The sequence below is a fragment of the Acipenser ruthenus genome, chromosome 40, assembly GCF_902713425.1.
Source record: "Acipenser ruthenus chromosome 40, fAciRut3.2 maternal haplotype, whole genome shotgun sequence".
Classification (NCBI taxonomy): Eukaryota; Metazoa; Chordata; class Actinopteri; order Acipenseriformes; family Acipenseridae; genus Acipenser; species Acipenser ruthenus.
Genome location: NC_081228.1, coordinates 6,311,874 through 6,333,608, shown reverse-complemented (window position 1 = coordinate 6,333,608; position 21,735 = coordinate 6,311,874). Strand labels below are relative to the sequence as shown.

Below are 21,735 nucleotides of genomic sequence, written 5' to 3'. Positions count from 1 at the left end.
ATAGTACTTGAACTAGTCTTGAAATAGGAACGAAACGCACTGCATATCCAAAATGAAACCCTATACCTCTCCATGTTCCAGGCAGTTCTGTGCAATACAGCGTGATCTCCTTAATGGCAGGTAAATGTAAATGGCAAACAGATAAATGAATGAAGAATGAAATGAGGAGAAGTAAACGGTGAATGAAAAGAAGAACTTACGGGTTGCTCCCGATCATCTTGACATCTACGATAACCACGATCCCCACTCTGAGCGCAGCACAGGAATCGAGAGGAGCAACACAGCAGTGTTTCATGTTTGTTACACACACACACACACACACACACAGCGAAGGCCACCTTTACTCATGGAACACAGACTGACTGCTTGACACCCAGACAGACTATGCAGGGGCGAGGCAGGTAACACGGGGGGGTAGAGTCGTGCCGCACAGCTGGAAGGAACGTTACGGGCAGACACGTGGAAGAGGCTTTCGGAACACGCGGAGGGTATTCCACAAAGTACAGCTCTACGTATCACCCACTGAGGGCAGGATTGCATTAAAAAAACAAAATACAGACAGGTGTCAATCAGCGTTTTATACTGATGGCTTTCAACGTTACTGGCTCACTGCAGATTTATCAACACTGCACCTGCCCTGCTATTGTAGCAATAATGCTCTGTTCTACGGGTGCTATTATTATTATTATTATTATTATTATTATTATTATTATTTGTTTATTTAGCAGACGCCTTTATCCAAGGCGACTTACAGAGACTAGGGTGTGTGAACTATGCATCAGCTGCAGAGTCACTTACAACTACGTCTCACCCGAAAGACGAAGCACAAGGAGGTGAAGTGACTTGCTCAGGGTCACAGAATGAGTCTGTGGCTGAGGTGGGATTTGAACCGGGGACCGCCTGGTTACAAGACCTTTTCTTTAACCACTGGACCACACAGCCTCCTATTCAATTAAACACCCAGACATATGAGGATATGCCCCATTAATAACTTTAAAAAGCGCCTGTTTTAACATAGAGGGGCCGGGGGATCTAAAAAGGATTGCTCACCAACCACATTGCAATTACATACAGTACGGCTCCTTTGACTGCTGCAGTGCTCAATCACAATGGCTCTAATCAGTCTGATAGTGTTTGCTTTACGATGATAACAAGCTTGCTAAATCCGAGCAAGCTGATTTATTTGGGTCCGCCCCACGGAGATGGATCATCTGGTTGTGCGTGAAGATTTCATCTCCAAGTCTCCCAATTTACTTGTCCTATATATTAGACTAATGCCTCCCTGTTGGATTGGAGATACCAGTCTAAATGGCTCAGATTCAATTAAAGGTATCTAACGTTGACTTCCGTGTTCTTTCTTCTCCCTTGAGGGGATTGATACCTCAGAAGAACCACTTACAAGTAAACTGATTGATTCCAGAGATACACCGTGCTTACTGCATGGCTGTGGAGTAATAACACAGTGCTGTGCTACAGCATACACTCGTACAGCCAGACAAGAAACAGGATATCTGGAACTGTCAAAGGGATTTGACAGCACACCATAATCTACTGGCCATCATCTTGAAAATGAAAAATAGTTTAATCCCTCTGGATAAAAATAATAAATAATAAAAAAAAACTTCACCAGACCAGACACCTGAACACATCGTCTAAAATTGTTTCATAACAAGCAAGGGTGTGCATTTTACTGCAGTGCTGAAGCAATCTGGGCTTGACCACAGTGGCACTTCGGGGAATAATTTATGTTCGAGCCGCTGCAGGTTTTTTCCGTGAACTTTAATTGTAAAAGGCTAGCGGTGTGCAGTTAAGCTCGGACGAAAACCTGGAATGGATCAAACTGCTCTGCAAGGGGAGTTACAATAAAATATCCAACGTGGTCTGAGAAGCATGTCTAGATAATTAAATAAAGAGAGATGGGATATTTTACTTGGGCTGTTCTGGGGAAACAAACTATTAAAAACAAACAGGCTATGTCCATTTCTGTCATGTATAATTATACCATGCTAAGTTTCCTATACGTTATGCTTGTATGTTTTGTTTTAGGAAAGGAAACTACTCATTCCTCAGTTCGCATTCTAAAATACAATTAAAAAAAAACCCATAGATTTTAGGGACCTATATTTTTGCTTTGGTAGTAAACGTTTCTACATTAAGAGCAATCAGAAAACACAGTGCTGCTTTTATTAGCCTGTTGTGGCGCTATTCAATCAAACTCCCAATTCTTTTTGGAGGTTAGTGCTGTGATTGAATGCCAACATAAAACATGGACATAAAGCAGGTCGTAATTCAGCTCTGAAGTTTTCATTGAATTCACCCCACAAGCTCTGTACGTAACACTCAATCAAACCAATGTGAGTTTCTTGTAGTGTATTTGAATGTATTTATGCTGGTTCGTTCTCTATGGACGGTGTGTGTTGACTGAGTGCATGCATGTTGCTGGTTCATTCTGTATGGAAGGTGTGTGATGAGTGAGTGCATGCATGTTGCTGGTTCATTCTGTATGGAAGGTGTGTGATGAGTGAGTGCATGCATGTTGCTGCTTCATTCTGTATGGAAGGTGTGTGATGAGTGAGTGCATGCATGTTGCTGGTTCATTCTGTATGGAAGGTGTGTGATGAGTGAGTGCATGCATGTTGCTGGTTCATTCTGTATGGAAGGTGTGTGATGAGTGAGTGCATGCATGTTGCTGGTTCATTCTGTATGGAAGGTGTGTGATGAGTGAGTGCATGCATGTTGCTGGTTCATTCTGTATGGAAGGTGTGTGATGAGTGAGTGCATGCATGTTGCTGGTTCATTCTGTATGGAAGGTGTGTGATGAGTGAGTGCATGCATGTTGCTGCTCCACTGGGACACTTCATGGGCTCTTTCCAAATCTGAACTTTTTATTTTTAAAGCTCACATCTTTCCAACCAATGGGAAGGGTGCCTAAGGCTATCTCAATACAAAGACAGTCTGCTTTTCAATCTTAGCTGTCGGTTTAGCTCAATCTCCTCAGGGGATGTGAAAGAAGTCTTTTGAAAAGTATTTTTCTGGAGCAAATAAACAAAGAAAAAGGGCTCAAAATAAACCTTACCAAATTATCTTCAATGGTGATGGTTTAATGAGCAATGCTGACTGGTAATGCAGTACAGTGCTATGGTGCGAAATCAGTACCAGTTTGCTAACTTATCAGTACACTGTTCTGTGAAATATTGATTGCAAATCCATTGCTAGTAATGCTGTGGTCTGCTAATGGTTCTGACGAGCACTTCACATTCCCCTCTAACCTCGGGCTGAGCTGCAGGAATTGACGGTCTACCTTCAGTGGGTTACAATGGAGCGTTTCTATCTCTCCCACAGTGCAATTGCTGTAATAGTCAAGTAGGACATTGAGGTATTGTAATGGGGGAACAGCAATTAGCATTGAATCCCTGCCTCTGAAATTGCTGGGGAATAATACTATGAAAAGTACATTGGAAGACTGAAATTGCCTCTTTTTATATCTAAACAGAGGTAATTGAGAACAGATCCTTTTTTTGCACAGAAAAACAAAACCCTACCAATTAGGTAAGGAACATCACCTTGGTCAAGCCGCAAGGCATTCTGTGTCATAATAAAAAGACCATCACAAGAGTCACGAAATATGAAACTGGTAAACGCTTCTGCTGTGATCAGCCGAGAACAGCCCTAACCTCTTCATATAGCAAGGTTAATCGTCTGTACCAGGGGAGTGTTAAGACAGAGCTACTGAAGTGAAATGAACTCTGAGATACAGCCAGAAGGAAAAGGAAGTTTTAAAAATAACCATTTTCCACGCCTTGAATTGGGTCCTTTGGGCGTATTCTGCAGGTATCTCATGACTCCAAAACTTCAGAAAAATTGTTTCGGTCTAGAGTGTTGCGTATTTGGGGGACAGCCCGTTTTTGTTTTGGAAAATGATTAAAAACGCACTCAAGTTAAGGCTGTCAGCTGGTTTATTGTGTACAGTCCTGGTTAATTATCTACGTGTTTTATCAGCAGGTGCTGCGTTCATTTCTCAGACTCCTCTGAAAAGATTAGTCAGAACTGACAAGAGATAACGCAAACCCAGTGCCACGAGCGGAAGGGTGAAGGGAAGCGGGTGGAATGGGATGAGCAGACACAGGAGAGAAGGGTGAGTTAATAACAGATTAGAAACTCACAGATGGGCTGACAAGAGCCAGGGAGGCAAAAACAAGAGGGAGACAGCAGACAGAGAGACGGACAAGAGTTTACAGGAATGTAGCGATCTGATGTGGCAGCTCCTAGCATTGCGAGGCCAGGAGATGGAGAGGGTTTTCAGATGAGTATGACTAACTTTATCCAAACTGGTGCAGAAAGTTCGCTTTTCTGTCGGAACTGGAGACCCTCAACTCATTAGTTTGTTTGTTTCCTCAGAAATTTAACACCTTTTAATAATGAATGCTGACATGAACAATGATGATGATTTCAAAAAAATCTATTTTAAAACATGCCATATTTGCACATTTAATATATTAAATGTTTTGTCATTTCAAATCTTTTCACAAAACAAAACATTAAACTTTAAAGCTGCAGTGTGCAGTGCAAAACCACATCATGAAAAAACACATTTGTAGGTGAAAACCGCTAAAATAAAAGTCATGACATTTAACAAATATATAAACACGTGAAACTTTCTGTCCACTAAAATACTATAATGTGTGACCTCTTTAGAGAGCATTGTCACTAAAACTGAAATTATGTGACTAATACATTAGAATAGTATAGCAATCACCAGAAGCAATTGTAACACATGTGACAAGCTATGCATCAAATCTGTTCCCTCCTGGGTGTGATTTGCACCTTTAGAGTGAAACTTAAACTAACCACATAAAAGGTGCAAATTTGACAAAAGCTTTAATCAGTTCTAATGTTCTAATACTTTAGTAGTTTACTTTGCGCTTGATTAATAAACAGGTGCAATGCATTACTGTGAAAGAAAGTCTGACAACAAATGTTAACCTGGCAAAGGACTCCGCATGCAACAAACACACTCCCACACGTATACACATTGCAGTGCGACATCAATGGAAGCAAGCAAAGCTCAGCAGGACATGGCTGTGGTCCCGTGCAAACCACAAACAGCACGGCACAGTGCAGCACACAGTCCTGAACCCTGAATCAGCTGCCATGAGTAAATGTAGACCTTCTAATAAAAACAATAATTCAATAATAACACAACATGAGACAGAATGCATGTATGATATAAAAGCTGTTGTATCACAGGCTGCATACACTCTTTGAGTTGTTATATACAGTGCCTTGCGAAAGTATTCGGCCCCCTTGAACTTTGCGACCTTTTGCCACATTTCAGGCTTCAAACATAAAGATATGAAACTGTAATTTTTTGTGAAGAATCAACAACAAGTGGGACACAATCATGAAGTGGAACGAAATTTATTGGATATTTCAAACTTTTTTAACAAATAAAAAACTGAAAAATTGGGCGTGCAAAATTATTCAGCCCCCTTAAGTTAATACTTTGTAGCGCCACCTTTTGCTGCGATTACAGCTGTAAGTCGCTTGGGGTATGTCTCTATCAGTTTTGCACATCGAGAGACTGAAATTTTTGCCCATTCCTCCTTGCAAAACAGCTCGAGCTCAGTGAGGTTGGATGGAGAGCATTTGTGAACAGCAGTTTTCAGTTCTTTCCACAGATTCTCGATTGGATTCAGGTCTGGACTTTGACTTGGCCATTCTAACACCTGGATATGTTTATTTGTGAACCATTCCATTGTAGATTTTGCTTTATGTTTTGGATCATTGTCTTGTTGGAAGACAAATCTCCGTCCCAGTCTCAGGTCTTTTGCAGACTCCATCAGGTTTTCTTCCAGAATGGTCCTGTATTTGGCTCCATCCATCTTCCCATCAATTTTAACCATCTTCCCTGTCCCTGCTGAAGAAAAGCAGGCCCAAACCATGATGCTGCCACCACCATGTTTGACAGTGGGGATGGTGTGTTCAGGGTGATGAGCTGTGTTGCTTTTACGCCAAACATAACGTTTTGCATTGTTGCCAAAAAGTTCGATTTTGGTTTCATCTGACCAGAGCACCTTCTTCCACATGTTTGGTGTGTCTCCCAGGTGGCTTGTGGCAAACTGTAAACGACACTTTTTATGGATATCTTTAAGAAATGGCTTTCTTCTTGCCACTCTTCCATAAAGGCCAGATTTGTGCAGTATACGACTGATTGTTGTCCTATGGACAGAGTCTCCCACCTTAGCTGTAGATCTCTGCAGTTCATCCAGAGTGATCATGGGCCTCTTGGCTGCATCTCTGATCAGTCTTCTCCTTGTATGAGCTGAAAGTTTAGAGGGACGGCCAGGTCTTGGTAGATTTGCAGTGGTCTGATACTCCTTCCATTTCAATATTATCGCTTGCACAGTGCTCCTTGGGATGTTTAAAGCTTGGGAAATCTTTTTGTATCCAAATCCGGCTTTAAACTTCTCCACAACAGTATCTCGGACCTGCCTGGTGTGTTCCTTGTTCTTCATGATGCTCTCTGTGCTTTAAACGGACCTCTGAGACTATCACAGTGCAGGTGCATTTATACGGAGACTTGATTACACACAGATGGATTCTATTTATCATCATTAGTCATTTAGGTCAACATTGGATCATTCAGAGATCCTCACTGAACTTCTGGAGAGAGTTTGCTGCACTGAAAGTAAAGGGGCTGAATAATTTTGCACGCCCAATTTTTCAGTTTTTTATTTGTTTGAAATATCCAATAAATTTCGTTCCACTTCATGATTGTGTCCCACTTGTTGTTGATTCTTCACAAAAAATTACAGTTTCATATCTTTATGTTTGAAGCCTGAAATGTGGCAAAAGGTCGCAAAGTTCAAGGGGGCCGAATACTTTCGCAAGGCACTGTATATATATATATATATATATATATATATATATATATATATATATATATATATATATATATATATATATATATATTTGCAAGTCAGGAAACTCATGCAATAGATTATTTATTAAAACACAGACTAGACAACACTACAACATTGTAAATATTTTATGCTACATTCTTTGGCCTCGCCATTCCAGGTACCCCTGCCCATAAATTACCATGCAGATAAGTGGAGAGGCTGCCCGGAGGGAAGCCATGGGCAGGGGGTGCAGGATAATTACCCTCCCCGCTAGACGAAGCCAAAAAGCAGGTGGAGGCTGGGGAGGAGGAGGCGAACTCTGGCGCACAGCAGGGACGTAATGGATTGAGGTGAGAGATAAACCCTTTCTTTGCCAATCATTGGTCGTATTGTTTATCGAAGGACAAATAAGATACTAGCTATTCCACTGATGATTTGTTCTGTTGTTTATTAGACACACCTTAAACACGCTTGATGTTTACGTGATTTGATCTAAAGTTTAAATGAGTTCCTTGCCAGAAACAGCACTTTGCTTAATTTCTCCAATTCCTTATCAACAAAAACATTTGTGTAGCACCTAGTCGTGCTTAATTTCACCAAAGCATTTGTTTCTTTTTTATTCTATATCTCAACATGCTCTTATCCAACATTATGGGCTGACAATTTTGGAAACCCAACATCAAGATTATGCAGTATGTATATAAACACACTGACCATGTAGCACAGTAACATGATATTGCAAGGGCTCTTATACCAATAATTTGTCTCTTTGAATGGATGAGGTAATTGGATCAAATCAGCCAGATGTTGAAGATCAAAGTGATTTAGAATAAATACAAATATATAAACAAATATACCAGAAGTAATACATTTGCACCAACAGACGGTGACCTCTGTGCTGATCAAAACAGAAGCAGAGAGAGCGAGCTGTGTCAGAGAAAGCAATGCACACAGTCGCAGGTAGCAGACATGCACGCATACTCTGCAAACAGAAATCATTACACCTCTCCTCTCATCAGTCTGCAGCTCTATTACTTTGATGTGTTTTCTGTTCTGTTGCAAACGATCAAATGATACAAGCTTCGGCTGATCTCAATGGAGAGGATCCAGCCGCTTTCATTAAAAGGAAAAGAAAAGAAAACGAGACTAACTTGAAAAGATAGATGGGAGATGAAAAGGAGGGCTGTTGTAGACAGTTGTCTTTGCATGTTGATTTAGAATAATCACGCCAGAAATAAAATGCTGAGGGAGGTGAATTCAGAGGGATCGAAGTTGCTTTCTTCTGAAAACAGTATGCAACAACTCTGGCTCAGCTAAGGCAGACCATATAGCAGGTGCTGGAGTCTGCCTGATTTCATCATCAAATACAGAGCTGCATTGTACACAGTGTTATTTTCCTATGGCATTATTGAATCTTCCAGAGTGGAGATTTTCAAGTCAGGGCTTTCCTAATATTAAAACCACAGGGCACAGTTTTCAGTTAACTTTATAGCTAAGAAAACGTAATTTGTGAAAAGTCAGTAAACAAAGAAAATAGGGAGAAATATCTTATTGGATTCAACATAATCAGCAAGGTGTTAACTGAATAATGTCCACGTTCTTTAACAGTTTATTGCACTAATTGATATCTCCCCAAAGTGTTCTTCAAGATGCAAAGGTAATGGAACGGGGCCCTGCTGCACACTGTGCTCCAGGCAGTAGAGGAGCTTTGTGCTTTGAGTGAATCAACCCTTCCTGTATATACAGAATGAAAAATGTTGAAAAGAATTACAGTGTAATTCAAGTATTGCCCCACACATATTCGGACATGCATAACTTTCCTTTTTTGTCTTCGGAAACACCACTATACCTTGAAATGATACAATGGTAATCCATACGGAATTTGTTGATTTTGTGTCTGTTTCACTTCAGACAACTCTTGCACAGTTGATACAGGAATCCATGAATCAAGCACTCATGCAGTTATGAGCTCTACTGTCTAACAGTGAAAATACAACACAGACACAACTATGATTTCAACACAGAATCAAATCAGATTCTGCTTTGCTATCGATGACGTAACTGACTCCCTTTCCAAACACATGCACAGCAGCGGAGGGGAGGGGAGGGGAGGGAGGCATGGCTACAGTCTAGTCTGTGTGGCTGTGGCCACGTCCTGTAAATGGATGTTGCAAGGTGAAGCTTGTAAAACTGTTGCCTGCTTTCTCATGCGTTGTTGTGATTAGTATGAGAATGCTCTGATTGATTGCTCTGTCTCGTTTTGCTTTGAAAATAAATAATAAAGAGAATTCAACAATCAATTAATTATTATTAATAATATTATTCATAATCCTATTCGGAATTTTGTGCCAGATAAGTTTGCGTCATTAAAATAAATAAATAAATAAATAAAAATAACACTGGGGCAACCATTTTGTAAATCTGTCCTTTAGGATTTTGCTCGTTATTTATTAGTTTATTTTTTGGTATCTTAAATGTCTTCTGCATATCTAGTGCCCCATCCTACACACAGCACACATGCACAACCACATGGACTGTAGCCAAGCCTCAGGGTCATTCAGATAGAGAACAGAACCAAACAGATATTTAAAAAGGGAGGGAGGAGGGGTACTGTGACAGTGAGGGGGTGAGGGAGTGAAAACTGAGGGAGAAAGAAGAGGGGGTGTGCACCAGTCTGTGTACCTTGAGGCCAGTCTGAGGGGGGAAGGGCCTACATTGGCATGCGTTAGCATATATTAGGCTGGATGGTTGCGTACTCGACAAGGTCCCCGCCAGTGTGTACGGAACTCCGAGGGCCGGGCGAAGAGGCCAGAGCCGAGGTGTCCAGCTCCGCATACTGGACATCATAGTCTTTGTGGCCAGTTCTGGAGATAAGAGAGGCAAGAAGCATGTAAGGAGAGAGAGAGAGAGAGAGAGAGAGAGAGAGAGAGAGAGAGAGAGAGAGAGAGCTAGAGATATATATATATATATATATATCTATATCTATACATATATAGGTAGTGGACAAATAAATGGAAACACCTGGGTAAATGAGGGACACCAAGTATATTGAAAGCATGCTCATGCGTTAATTAAGCAAATAACATCCCAGCATGCTTAGGGTCATGTATAAAAATGCTGGACAGGCCTGGTTGCCTACAATCATGGCAAGCATGGCTGCAAGAGGAGACCTCAGTGACTTTGAAAGAGGGGTGATTGTTGGTGCACGTTTCAGTGACCAAGACAGCTCAAATTGCTGATGTTTCACGAGCAACGTTGTCTAAGGTGATGTCGGCATGGAACTCCGAGGGAAAGACATCATCAGCAAAGCGCAACAGTGGGTGGAAGCGCATCCTTCAGTGATATCCGTGCATTAATTGGAAGTGCAAGGCAAAACAGGCGAGCAACTGCAGATCAATTGACTGCAAATTTCAACCTGGGGCGCGAGCAGCCAGTTTAATCAAAAATGGTCTGCCGAGAACTCCACAGAGAGGGATACCATAGTGGCCCAACGCCCTATTAAGTGACTTTACATTGGTGTTTCCATTTTTTTGTCCACGACCTATATATGTATATATGTAGAGCAGAGAGTGAGAGAAAGAGATAGAGTAGAGGGTAGATTTGATAGACAGAAAGACAGCAAGGAACAGAGAAGGTAGAATTAAGAGACACAGAGAAAAGACAAAGAGGACAGACAGGGATATACAAAAAATGATACTTGTTCCCGGATCATGGCTTTAGTAAAAGGAGAGGAAGATGAAGGAATCATTTTTTGGGGTGAAGACATCGGTCCACAGTTTGGGAATCTAGCTCAAAGGTTTGCTTGTAATCCACGGAACAAGAAAGAGGAACAGCAGGAGACCATCTCGACGACACGGTGGGACGAGGAAAAGCAACTGAACAAGCAGCAAAGAAATACAAACAAAAACCGCAGAGCAAAGCAGAACAAAAAACACATTCAGCTGAGGAAAATAATGTCTACATTAGCAAAGCCACATGGTACACAAACTGCTGCTGTAAATAGTGTGTGTGTGGGAATGTAAGGTTGGCAGGGATGGGGTTAAATCTGTCCCTGCCAGCAATCACAGGTGTGGCCAGTCCCCTAATTAGGTAACTGACGCTGATTGGGGAGTGGCCACATGTATACAGGGAAGGAGAAATGCTTAGTCTGGGAGAGGGGAGTTTTACTGCGTGTAACCTGCGTGTTAAATATGTGTTTCTCTGTGTTAGTCAGTGAATGTGAATGTGAATGCCCAGCCTGACCTCAGTGCTATTATTCATTATTGTTTTGTTTAACCTGTTATTTTGGCCCCTATGCGTTGTTTATTTGCTCCAGTATTTTGTTGTTTGTGTTAATAAAAGTGCGCATACCTGCCTGAGCTGCAGCTTCCCCTGACTCGGAGTCTCATTCCTGACGCTAACCTGCCACATACACAAACATGAATACACAGCTCTAGAAGATTACCAGTAAGATTCACTCTACAGTCCTAGTTTATTTGAAATACAGAATGATCCAGCCAGCATACAGCTGCCACATGGAGTACAAAGTTGATCGCTGTACATGCGTGCCTGTCACAACTAGAACACGTAAGCATATCTAATCATGACAACAACTACAGATATGTGAATCCCCAGACACAATGCATAATACACAACGGCACTCAAGCTAAGGAAAACATATGAAAAATTGGGCACCTAGTGTGCAACTTTTACTCTTACTGTATATACAGTACAGACAACGTTGCAGAATTCTTACTGTGCGCATGCTGCATCATTATTGCTGCCAAACTACAAACTGCAGATTTTCATACAAAAATTCCCTTGCAGCCTTCACCATTACTGTATCTGCTGCATCCACCTTTTACTGTATACTAAAATCAAGGATAAGAACCCAGACTGTAAGTCAAATCGTCTTATATTTCTCAAGTTGCTTTTTACTTCAGTATTTACAAATATGTTATTTCTCCGCAGGTTCGATAAAACCTAAGCTATCCAGAAATGAAATGAATGTCATTTTGAAAGCCTCAATGAGACACCTTTGGAAGGTAGAGAAGCTGGGGTTTGACTGCGGGAGACCTGAGGCAGTGTGGATGTGGCTGGCACGCCCATTGAGTGCTCATAGCGTTCAGCATGCTTCTGGTATTGAGTCTGTCCCCGAGCACTTGCTTTGTGAAGAGCCTTCTCAATTAATAATTAGAAATGCAAGCAGCAAGACAGACAACAGGGGGGCTGACAATATAGTCATCCACAATTCAAATGAGCTAACGTTTTAACAAAGCAATTACAATGAAGTGGGTATCCTGTATATTTAGTCTTTGCCGCTGGTAATGAATGAGGAGCTCTTAAAGTATACAAGAATATCAAATTATTATTATTATTATTATTATTATTTTTAAATCATAATAATAACTCATTATGTTCCATAAATTAGATTTTTTTTTTTGATAATGCCATTTACTTTTTAAAGGTGGTAAAAGTAAGATATTGAACTTTTAGGACCTTATTTTGAAGCACTGCAAAGTCACATTTTCATCCGATATTAATGATATTGCAATGATATTAAAGTAAAACAAAGCAACTTAATGGCAACAAGGAGAAGCAGGAACACAGCTACGTCACAGGCGTGGTTTAAATAGAGTAGAAACGGTTCCGTACACACAACACGCACCTTCCTCACGTCGGAGGAAGAGAGCGAAGGAGGGTCTGTCTAAAAAGGGCTGGGAGATCGCTTTGTAATGTTTCAAAGCTGGGCAGATTGCTCAGCAGCTTGTTTTCTTTTTGCATTGCAAGTCCGAAAGCTGCACCGCATCTTTGAAAGATTTAATTGGTAACTAAACACAAAGGTCTCCAAGGCTAGAGAGAAGATAGAAGAGGGGTTGGTTCCAAAAGGAACTTTTAAATTATTATTAGTTTATTTAGCAGGCGCCTTTATCCAAGGCGACTTATAGAGGCTTGGGTGTGTGAACTATGCATCAGCTGCAGAGTCACTTACAATTACGTCTCACCCGAAAGACGGAGCACAAGGAGGTTAAGTAACTTGCTCAGGGTCACACAATGAGTCAGTGGCTGAGCCGGGATTTGAACCGGGGACCTTCTGGTTACAAGCCCTTTTCTTTAACCACTGGACCACACAGCCTCCTCTATAGTTAAGACCTATAGAAAATGGGTTGAGAAGCTGCAGCAATGTGCTGTATACACACAGTTGAATCTCTGCTATAAGTTTAGGTGTATGCACATCACTTTGAAGGCCAGCATGGAGGGGTGCTGCAATCTAATTCTTTCGATGTTCGTTCAATATTAGATTTGAAAAAGCGTCACGACAGCGAGATAGATGAGGAAGAGGGTGGGTGAAGTCGGACAGCCATCTCACAAACAGCAATTACCAGTGGAAGGCTGGAGCAGACAGGGATAGAGATGGATGGAGAGGGACACACAGAGTGACATCATGTGATTACTGCGATACAATCAACTCTAATTCCCTGACCACACTGTCCCAGCAACCCCACCTCAGACTGATGCTCTATTGAATTCTGTCTGTGTTTCTGAAGATTTACTGAAAGTACAGGGAACCCACATACACATTATACTATAGTTCAGACTAAAAACATTATCTAGGGAGGGATCCTGTTCATGGACAGCACTATAGCCATTTTTATATGACCCATTTTCAATGATTAATGGGTAACAGCATTTGGATTCATTGCTATTTAAATATCAACATGCCCAAGGTGACAAAAACAATCGAGAAGCCACATAGCTGCAGGAAAGAGCAGTTTAATTGTAGTTTGGAGCACCTTGTTTTAGTGATTATTTCATTTGTCTCTAAAGAAATGTGCCTGCAGTCTCTAATACATTTCATTTTCTCATTCAAGACCGATCAGAGGAGTACATCTTTAAACAGAGGCCACGGTGTTAAGCTGTATCTGTGTGGAAGGTGTGTGTGTGTGTGTGTGTGTGCGTGTGTGTGTGTGTGTGTGTGTGTGTGTGTGTGTGTGTGGTGTGTGTGCGTCTGTGTGTGTGTGCGTGTGTGTGTGTCAGTGTGTGTGCGCATGCTTCTGTGTGCGTGTGTGTGTGTCAGCGTGTGTGTGTGTGTCTGTGTGTGTGTGTGTAGTGTGTGTGTGTTTGTGTGTGTGTGTGTGTGTGTGGTGTGTGTGAGTGTGTGTGTCTGTGTATGTGTGTGGTGTGTGAGTGTGTGTGTCTGTGTGTGTGTGTGTGTGGGTAGTGTGTGTGTGTGTGTGTGTGTGTGTGTGTGTGTGTGTGTGTGTGGTGTGTGTGTGTGTGTGTGTGTGTGGTGTGTGTGTGGTGTGTGGTGTGTGTGTGGTGTGTGTGTGGGGGGTGTCACTGAGCTAGTTAGGGAGTGCTTCTAGTTCAGTGTAGTCTGGAGGCTGTTATTCTGGCACACTGTTAATGGGACAAGCACTATGGGAGTCAGTGCAACATCAATAAAAAATAAATACAGAAAAACAGCAAAGCAACACTTGAGAGAGGAGAGTATACTTGAGGAAAAGAGCGAGAGAGAGAGAGAGAGAGCGAGAGAGAGAGAGAGAGAGAGAGAGAGAGAGAGAGAGAGAGAGAGAGAGACCTGCATCAATGGAGAGCTACAATAAGTTTTAAAAAAATCCATACGTAAAACAATATTAAAAATGAACGGGTGGTTTGCAGTTTCTAATTCCTCTCAAGTAATATCGTGTGTCTGTACAGCACAGCATGTGTAGACGTTGTGATTCTGTGCTGGAGTTTGCGAATCCTTGCAGACTGTAAAGCTCCCGGCAATAATGTCTGCAGCTCAATAGCAATTCTATAAAGATGATGGTGCTGAATTAATATAAGCTATAATATTACAGAGACTGGGCCCCTGGCTGTGATGGGATTGTGCACTGGTGGTATAATAAACTGGGATCAGTGTGCTTTTACGGACTGTAGGCTCTGGCAATGCTGTGGAGCGACACTGGGGTCAGCTATTCTCAACACAATCTGTCCCATTACTTTACTTTATAGACCTAGACACGTGTGGATGCCAATACCAGCATCATATATCTAGCTTCTGAACAGTACACTGTGAACGACGAAACCAACCAGTCCCACTATAGTTAATGCATTGTCCATCAGAGTAAAAAAAAAATGTATCAATCTGGCTAAATAAACAACTTGGAAAATCCAGTGACATGGAACACTGGTAAGGGTGTCAGCACAGCCAAACAGTGAAGGGTAACATTTTAAATTAACGAGTAAGTAACGGGATTCCGAAAAATATAATGTTATCTGTCCCCACGTGTTGCTACAACTGTGTAAATAACGTGCCTGTCATTTTTCTTTAGATTGTTAACATCCTGACAACTTTTTACACTTATAACTTTAAAGTCTGTTTCAAAGCTCTTTTGAAAATGGCCGCTCTAGTGCACTGGGATTTGAGATCTGTCCTCTAAATCACTGCAGGAACAACACGTGCTCTGACTTTTCTGCTCCGTGCCACATCATGGATCGTTATAGCTGTGTAACCTGTTTGACAATGTGGGCAATAATCCTGACACTATCAGTGCACTAGAGCGGCCATTTTGAAAAGAGCTTTGAAACAGACTTTAAAGTTATAAGTGTAAAATGTGGTGAAGATGTTAACAATGAAAAGAAAAATTACAGGTATGTTATTTAAACAGTTGTAGCATCACGTGGGGACGTATAAAGCTATATTTTGCTGAACCTCACTACTTACTCTTTAAGTGTCTCTAATAACTGTGTATTTACATCGTAGTTACTTTGAAAACAAATACCTACACATAATTACAATGTTATTATGCATAGTCAGAATGTAGTTAATGCATGAAATAACCCTCATCTTAACTCTAACCCTATCCCTAACCCTAACCCTATTCCTAAACCAAACCCTAACCCCCTAACCCTAACTCTAAACCCAACCCTAACGTTAGCCATTTTCTGATACAATTGTGCATTTACATATATCATGCAAAAAGATTTATCCGTTAAGTACATTGTAACTATGCATAACAACATTGTAATTATGAGTAAGCACACATGCATTTACTACTATGCAAATACACAGTAATTAGAGACACTTAATGGAAAGTGTTGCCCAGTGAAGATGTTTTATTTTCTCTCTGTTCTCTTATTCTAATACATTTCTGATTATACTGAGAAATTAATTCTTGAGTAGCTTAACAATGCACCAAGGCATTGCATTACTCAGTATAAGCTGTCATCTGATATTATGTACTATTATTGAAAGAGGGTAATCATAACCACAAGTAAACAAATTAATAAATAAACAAACATATTTGAATTGAAGCAGGCAGTGTCTTTTTACCCTTTACTTCAATAACAAACTACACAATATACAAGACCCCATAATGAATACAAAGTGAATGATCACAGCCCAGCTTCGTGACAGGCAGAGTGTCAGCTCAGCTGAGTCAGCAGAATGAGAAACCACCCTGTATCACTGCTGGCAAAACCCCACATGCCACCACATGCTTTACCTCCTGCAATGGACTCTCTATAGACTTTTAACACTTTAGGTGTATCTGACTCATTGTGCTACATTGTAATTACATTGTAAGACACACAACCTCAGGGGTAAATACAGTGTAATTACAGAAGACGCTAGCGACAAGCGTTTTTTTCATTTTGTAATTAAGCTTGTCGTAACTACACAACCGCACATGTAACTACTGTGTTACTACAGTATTGTTACAGTGCAGTTGGAGGCTCCTAATAGTAAGCGTTTCTGAAAATGCAAACATTTTGATGTGACTGTTCAAAGAAATGTGGGTGTTTAAAAAAAAAAAAAAATCCTGATTTACACATGCAGTGGTGTTGGGCAGGTGCAGTGTAGTGTAATTACAGCTGGCAAGTTTTTAGAAAGCCGTTTTTTGTAACAGGACACAGTGATAGTGTGCAGTAATTACAATGTAATTGTACAGTGCAATAACTAAGCAATTAATGATATGATAAAGCTTTGCCAAAAAAAAAGCAGAAAAGCAATGGCACTACTAAATGAAGAAGTGAAATAGAGGTGGGGGTGATTGGATGACAATAGCGAAGCAGACTGTCCCTCCCGGGACAGAGCGTGGCAGTGTGGCACCGCAGGTGGTTTGCAGGGGTGGTGGGAGGGGGAGTGGGAGGAGTACTCACCGAAGTGTCTGAGTATGGGCTTGACTCAGAGGGTGCCATGTCGTAATAAGGAGGCTGGAGAGGAAATTTCTGCAGTTGCTCTTCCGGTTTGTCCAGATGTACCACCTATGGAGACACCAGAGCCCATGCGTTGATGAGGGCTTAGAGCTCAGAGCAGTGACTCGGGGAGAGGCAATCAGAGCTGCACACTGGAATGCTCGCCCCCTTACCCCACGGCTGTGATCAACAGTCAGGTCATGTGAATAGGGGATCTTTTTGTGATTTATTGTTTCATTATAAAAGGTACCGATACTTGCTTCCACTCCTTGCCATGTTCTACAGTATGCATGTGTATTATTCCACCAGCTACATCAATACCAGTATTATCTTTATTATCCTTATTTTCGTATTTAAATGCGTTCACTTCATTACTTTATAAATGTTTAATAATGTCAAATGCGTGTGGTATCTGAACCCAGGAAAGGGTTCATTTTAGCCTTGTTTTCCATGTGAGAATGTGGAGTAAAATGTGGGCCTTGCTGGTGGGCCAATCAGTGAACTCATTATTCAGTTTGGTTTAACTGAGGCAGGTGTGTATAAAAGACTGCACCTGGCCTGTAAGTTCAGTCCTGTAGAGGCTGGGGCTAAGGAAGGAGCTCCAGTGGGTTGCTCCCAAAAGCAACCAAAGGTGGGACTGTGTATTGATATTATTTGTTTAAAAATCTTTTTTTCCCCTTTATTTGTGTTGAATAAAAGTGTTCCATAGCATCACTATTTCAATGGCTGGCTGATTTCCTGCTTGTTTGCCTGGTCTCTTGTCTGAACCTTGACAGGTAGCGACAGCAAGTTCCATGTAGGACCCATGTAGAAATGAAATGCTTGGGAATTGTAACAATCCTGCCCAGGGCTTTACCCACTTCTGTGGCAGAGAGATGAGCTAATCAAAACCGTGAAGCCGTTAAACTAAAGAGGCTGAGGGCTGGATGCATGGTCTAAGAACCACAGAGCTGACAAAGACTGACTTAAGAGAAACATTACTTAAGTAAAACATTACTATACAATATCTGAATATCTATTGTATATCTGATCAACAAACTGAACCCTCTCTAGCTGGTGCCCCAGTAGGTTTAAATGTATGGAAACAGGGAGGGGGAAGTTATTATTGATAAGTTTAATATGTCAGAAATTTATTTTGACCAGTGCTAGCCTTGTATGACTACCGGGACTGGAAATAGAGAACTATTCTCTTTCAGGGACTTGCTGATGCCTTTGTAAGCTTCAGCTAAGGGTCGCAAGCAGTTTTGAATGTGCATTTAACTGTTCTGTATTCTGCAGGCCTTTTTATCTTAGTGAATTATAAAGTCTTCTGTCTGCGCTGTCTGCAGCTGCCAAAGTATTTAGAGAACTGGCCATTAGGTTAGAAGTCCAAGGTTTTTATAGATTTCTAAAGAAGTTCTGGATATGCATAGACTTCATTGACATGTCCCTTCTTTTGGCTGCCCAGTACAGCTTACCATGCATTGCCCTGGTAAAATCATTGCCAAGTTAATTTACAGTAAAGCTCGGTGGAAGCATGGTAAAGCTCAGTCATGCATGACAAAACCATGGCAAAGCAAAGCATGATGATGCAGTGGGAAAACATAGACAAGCGTGGTAAAGGCTGGTAAATGGTAAAACAGTGGCAAAGGATAGTAAATGCAACTTTAAAATTCTATCCAGTTACTACACATGCAGTGACTACATTATTACCACACGGCCATGCATGTAATTACAATGTGATTAGCAGCCGCTGTTATGGCACAGACTATATGGTAATACTCAAAGGAACTTCTTTGACATCAGTTTTGACTAGAAGTCTCTCATATTTGAAAGATAAAAAGAAAGAAAGAAAGATAGAAAGAAAGAAAGACTTACGCTCTTGCTAGCTGCATTGCACCCTACAGTACTTTCAGAGCATACACTCCACAGCTCTCCTGCACCAGAGCACTCCATTCTCAGCACTGCAGTTCTATCCACATTGCAACTTTGTTTTTAGCCCTAACTATCTCCCCACCGTTTTTAGGAAACACCAGCAACACCATTCAGATACTATCAGAATGCCAGAACCATTAGCCGACTACATCATCACCAGCAATGGAAACACAGTGGTCCTGAAATAGAGGCAGCAGGTACTGATGTGATTCCATGATACGGCAATGGATTGCAGTTGGTATTGCTCCATACCGCTGGCATGTCAAAATGCTTCCCCTGCGCTGCCATTCATGCCATAGTGTGGAGTAGTGGTTAGGGCTCTGGACTCTTGACCGGAGGGTTGTGGGTTCAATCCCCAGTGGGGGACACTGCTGTTGTACCCTTGAGCAAGGTACTTTACCTAGATTGCTCCAGTAAAAACCCAACTGTATAAATGGGTAATTGTATGTAAAAATAATGTGATATCTGTATAATGTGAAATAATGTATAATGTGATATGTTGTAACAATTGTAAGTCGCCCTGGATAAGGGCGTCTGCTAATAAATAAATAATAATAATAATATTGTGCTGCCATTGTTCCCGGGCACAGAACCATTGCAGCGCCAATACTACATTGAAAATGAATATTATTTGGTAACAGCCTGCTCATTGAGGAGAAGCAACACCCTCATTCAATTTCATCCCTCTGAAACATTCTCTTTACTGAGCACTAAAACACAACTCCCATGAAACTCAGCTCCCAGCTCCTCTCTCATTACTTGAGAATGAATAATACAATATCCATTGTTTTCACAGTATGACAGATGCAGCATTTGCAGAACCCTGTACATAGCCTACAGTTTCTCCCAAAGGATGAAGAGAATATAAGTATCTGCATGAGGCACATTCTTCATTACTCTATGAAAATAAAACTAGATCTGCAGCAGATTGATGTTTGTTTTTTAGTTGAGTGCTTTACAATGTACATTTAGCCCTCAGTCTCGATATTAAGATCAATGGGATGCTGGGATGCCAACGCATTACATGTTCCAATTAGCAGAGTTTTCTAACCAGATAAATCCTGCTTTGTACATTTTGTGAAGCCAGCAAATCTAACAGGGAGTCTGGGCAGGTACCACCACTGCACGGACAGCCAGGGCGATTTGCATGAACAGTTACAGAGCTTTTAATCTTATCTCGTCTGCCACGGTCAGAATCCGTAATGATAGTGCACCTCACAACGCTGCGCGTTACACCAAGAGTATGGAGTGCTTGCTGATGCAAAAAGAAAAAAATATATATATCAGCCAGCGCTGCTAGTCTACTTCCAGTTACAAGTGGCACATGTAAAGCAGAAAAAATACAAACATTTAAATATATCAGTGCACGCTCATGCAATGAGATGGGTTGCACACTTACCTGGATATCGCCTGCTGTCAGGTGGCTTTTCATCTCGATGGTCTTCTTCTTGGGGGGCGGGGGGGCTGGTTTATGGGCGGGAGGAAGGTCCGTCCTGTTAGGAGACAGGTAACAAAAACCAAAAACAAATACAGTCCTTTCATTCTGACCTGAAGTAACACAAAACATGACAATGAAACAGTCCTGGGTACCATCACATAGAGTCTGATATCTGGATTTTAGGAGACAGCAATGACATGCAAAAAACTGCATCCACGTGGCAATGGAACTACCTTGTGTCTGTTCCAGTCTGTTCCAGTCCAGCACCGTGTCTCAACCAGGTCCTCAAATATTGAATGTGACTTGCTACTGTGGGATCATCTAAAGCAGTGGTACACAACTCTGACCATCGAAATCCAATCCGATCCAGGTTTTTACTCCAAGCAGGTTCTAATGTAGTTAATTGAAGACGCTAAGAGGCAATTAACTAATTTAGGACTTGGTTGGAATAAAAACCAGGACTGGAATAGATCTTGAGGGCCAGAGTTGAGTACCACTGATCTAAAGCATGAAAAACCTGGTTGGAACAAGGTCTTGGATGGAACGGACTGGTCAAGCCACAAGTGAGAATTACTGTTCCAGTGATCAATATGCAGCTCTTACCCTTACTATTGGGATATCTTTACTATTATACCAGTATGGTATAGTGGTCCCAATTTTCATAGCATTTTTTTTTGTCAGGATTATTAGAGAGGCTCTTTGAAATCGGCGCAAGTGATCTCTGCTGATTGATATTCAGGCAGGCAGGTCTGAATTATTTGTCTGACATTTACTACTCCCAACCTGCAGTGTGACTCAAAATAACCCTTTGATCAGCATGCACTGAGAACCCTCTGCAATGAGCAGAGGCAACTAGCACACACGGCACACCTCAGCCCCGGCCTGTCAGTCTGCCTGCGGAATATCGGTCTGTTAACAGATAAACAGGTAAATGGAAAGGACGACTGGACGACTGTCAGACAGACAGGCAGACTGGTCTAGTTGCAGTAGTGGGACCATTCAGTCTTCCCTGTTTTAGTTAGATAATCAACTTATGAACATAAGCACCCTTTCTCTCACACACACACAAGCTCCTTTCTCTATCTCTTTCTCTATCTCTTTCTCTCACTCTCTGCTCTACATATATATATATATATATATATTTATATATATATGTAGCAACACAGTATTGAAAGGCCTCTACTTCCTCCTACCCTCTCCCTCTCTCTGTCTCTCTCTCTCACTCTTTCCCTCGCTCACTCTCTTCCTCCTACCCTCTCACTCTCACTCTCTCTCTCTCTCCCTCTCTCTTCCTCCTACCTTCTCCCTCTCTCTGTCTCT

The 21,735-nt window shown here is 41.4% G+C and overlaps 1 protein-coding gene across 3 annotated transcripts in view; it reads right to left on the bottom strand.

Annotated features, from left to right (window-relative positions):
* Positions 1-21,735, bottom strand: part of LOC117397385 (nectin-1-like) — a 143,842-nt gene that overhangs the window by 5,752 nt on the left and 116,355 nt on the right. The window contains exons 7-9 of one of the 3 annotated variants that reach the window (XM_059010296.1): positions 20,377-20,470; positions 17,028-17,132; positions 14,306-14,377 (exon numbers count right to left, since the gene is read on the bottom strand). In XM_059010296.1, the coding sequence (XP_058866279.1) occupies positions 14,321-14,377; positions 17,028-17,132; positions 20,377-20,470 (256 nt within the window). In that variant the 3' untranslated portion in view covers positions 14,306-14,320. Of the gene's footprint in view, positions 1-14,305; positions 14,378-17,027; positions 17,133-20,376; positions 20,471-21,735 lie in introns of those variants that run through there. The other 2 variants (XM_059010293.1, XM_059010295.1) reach the window with 2 other exon arrangements.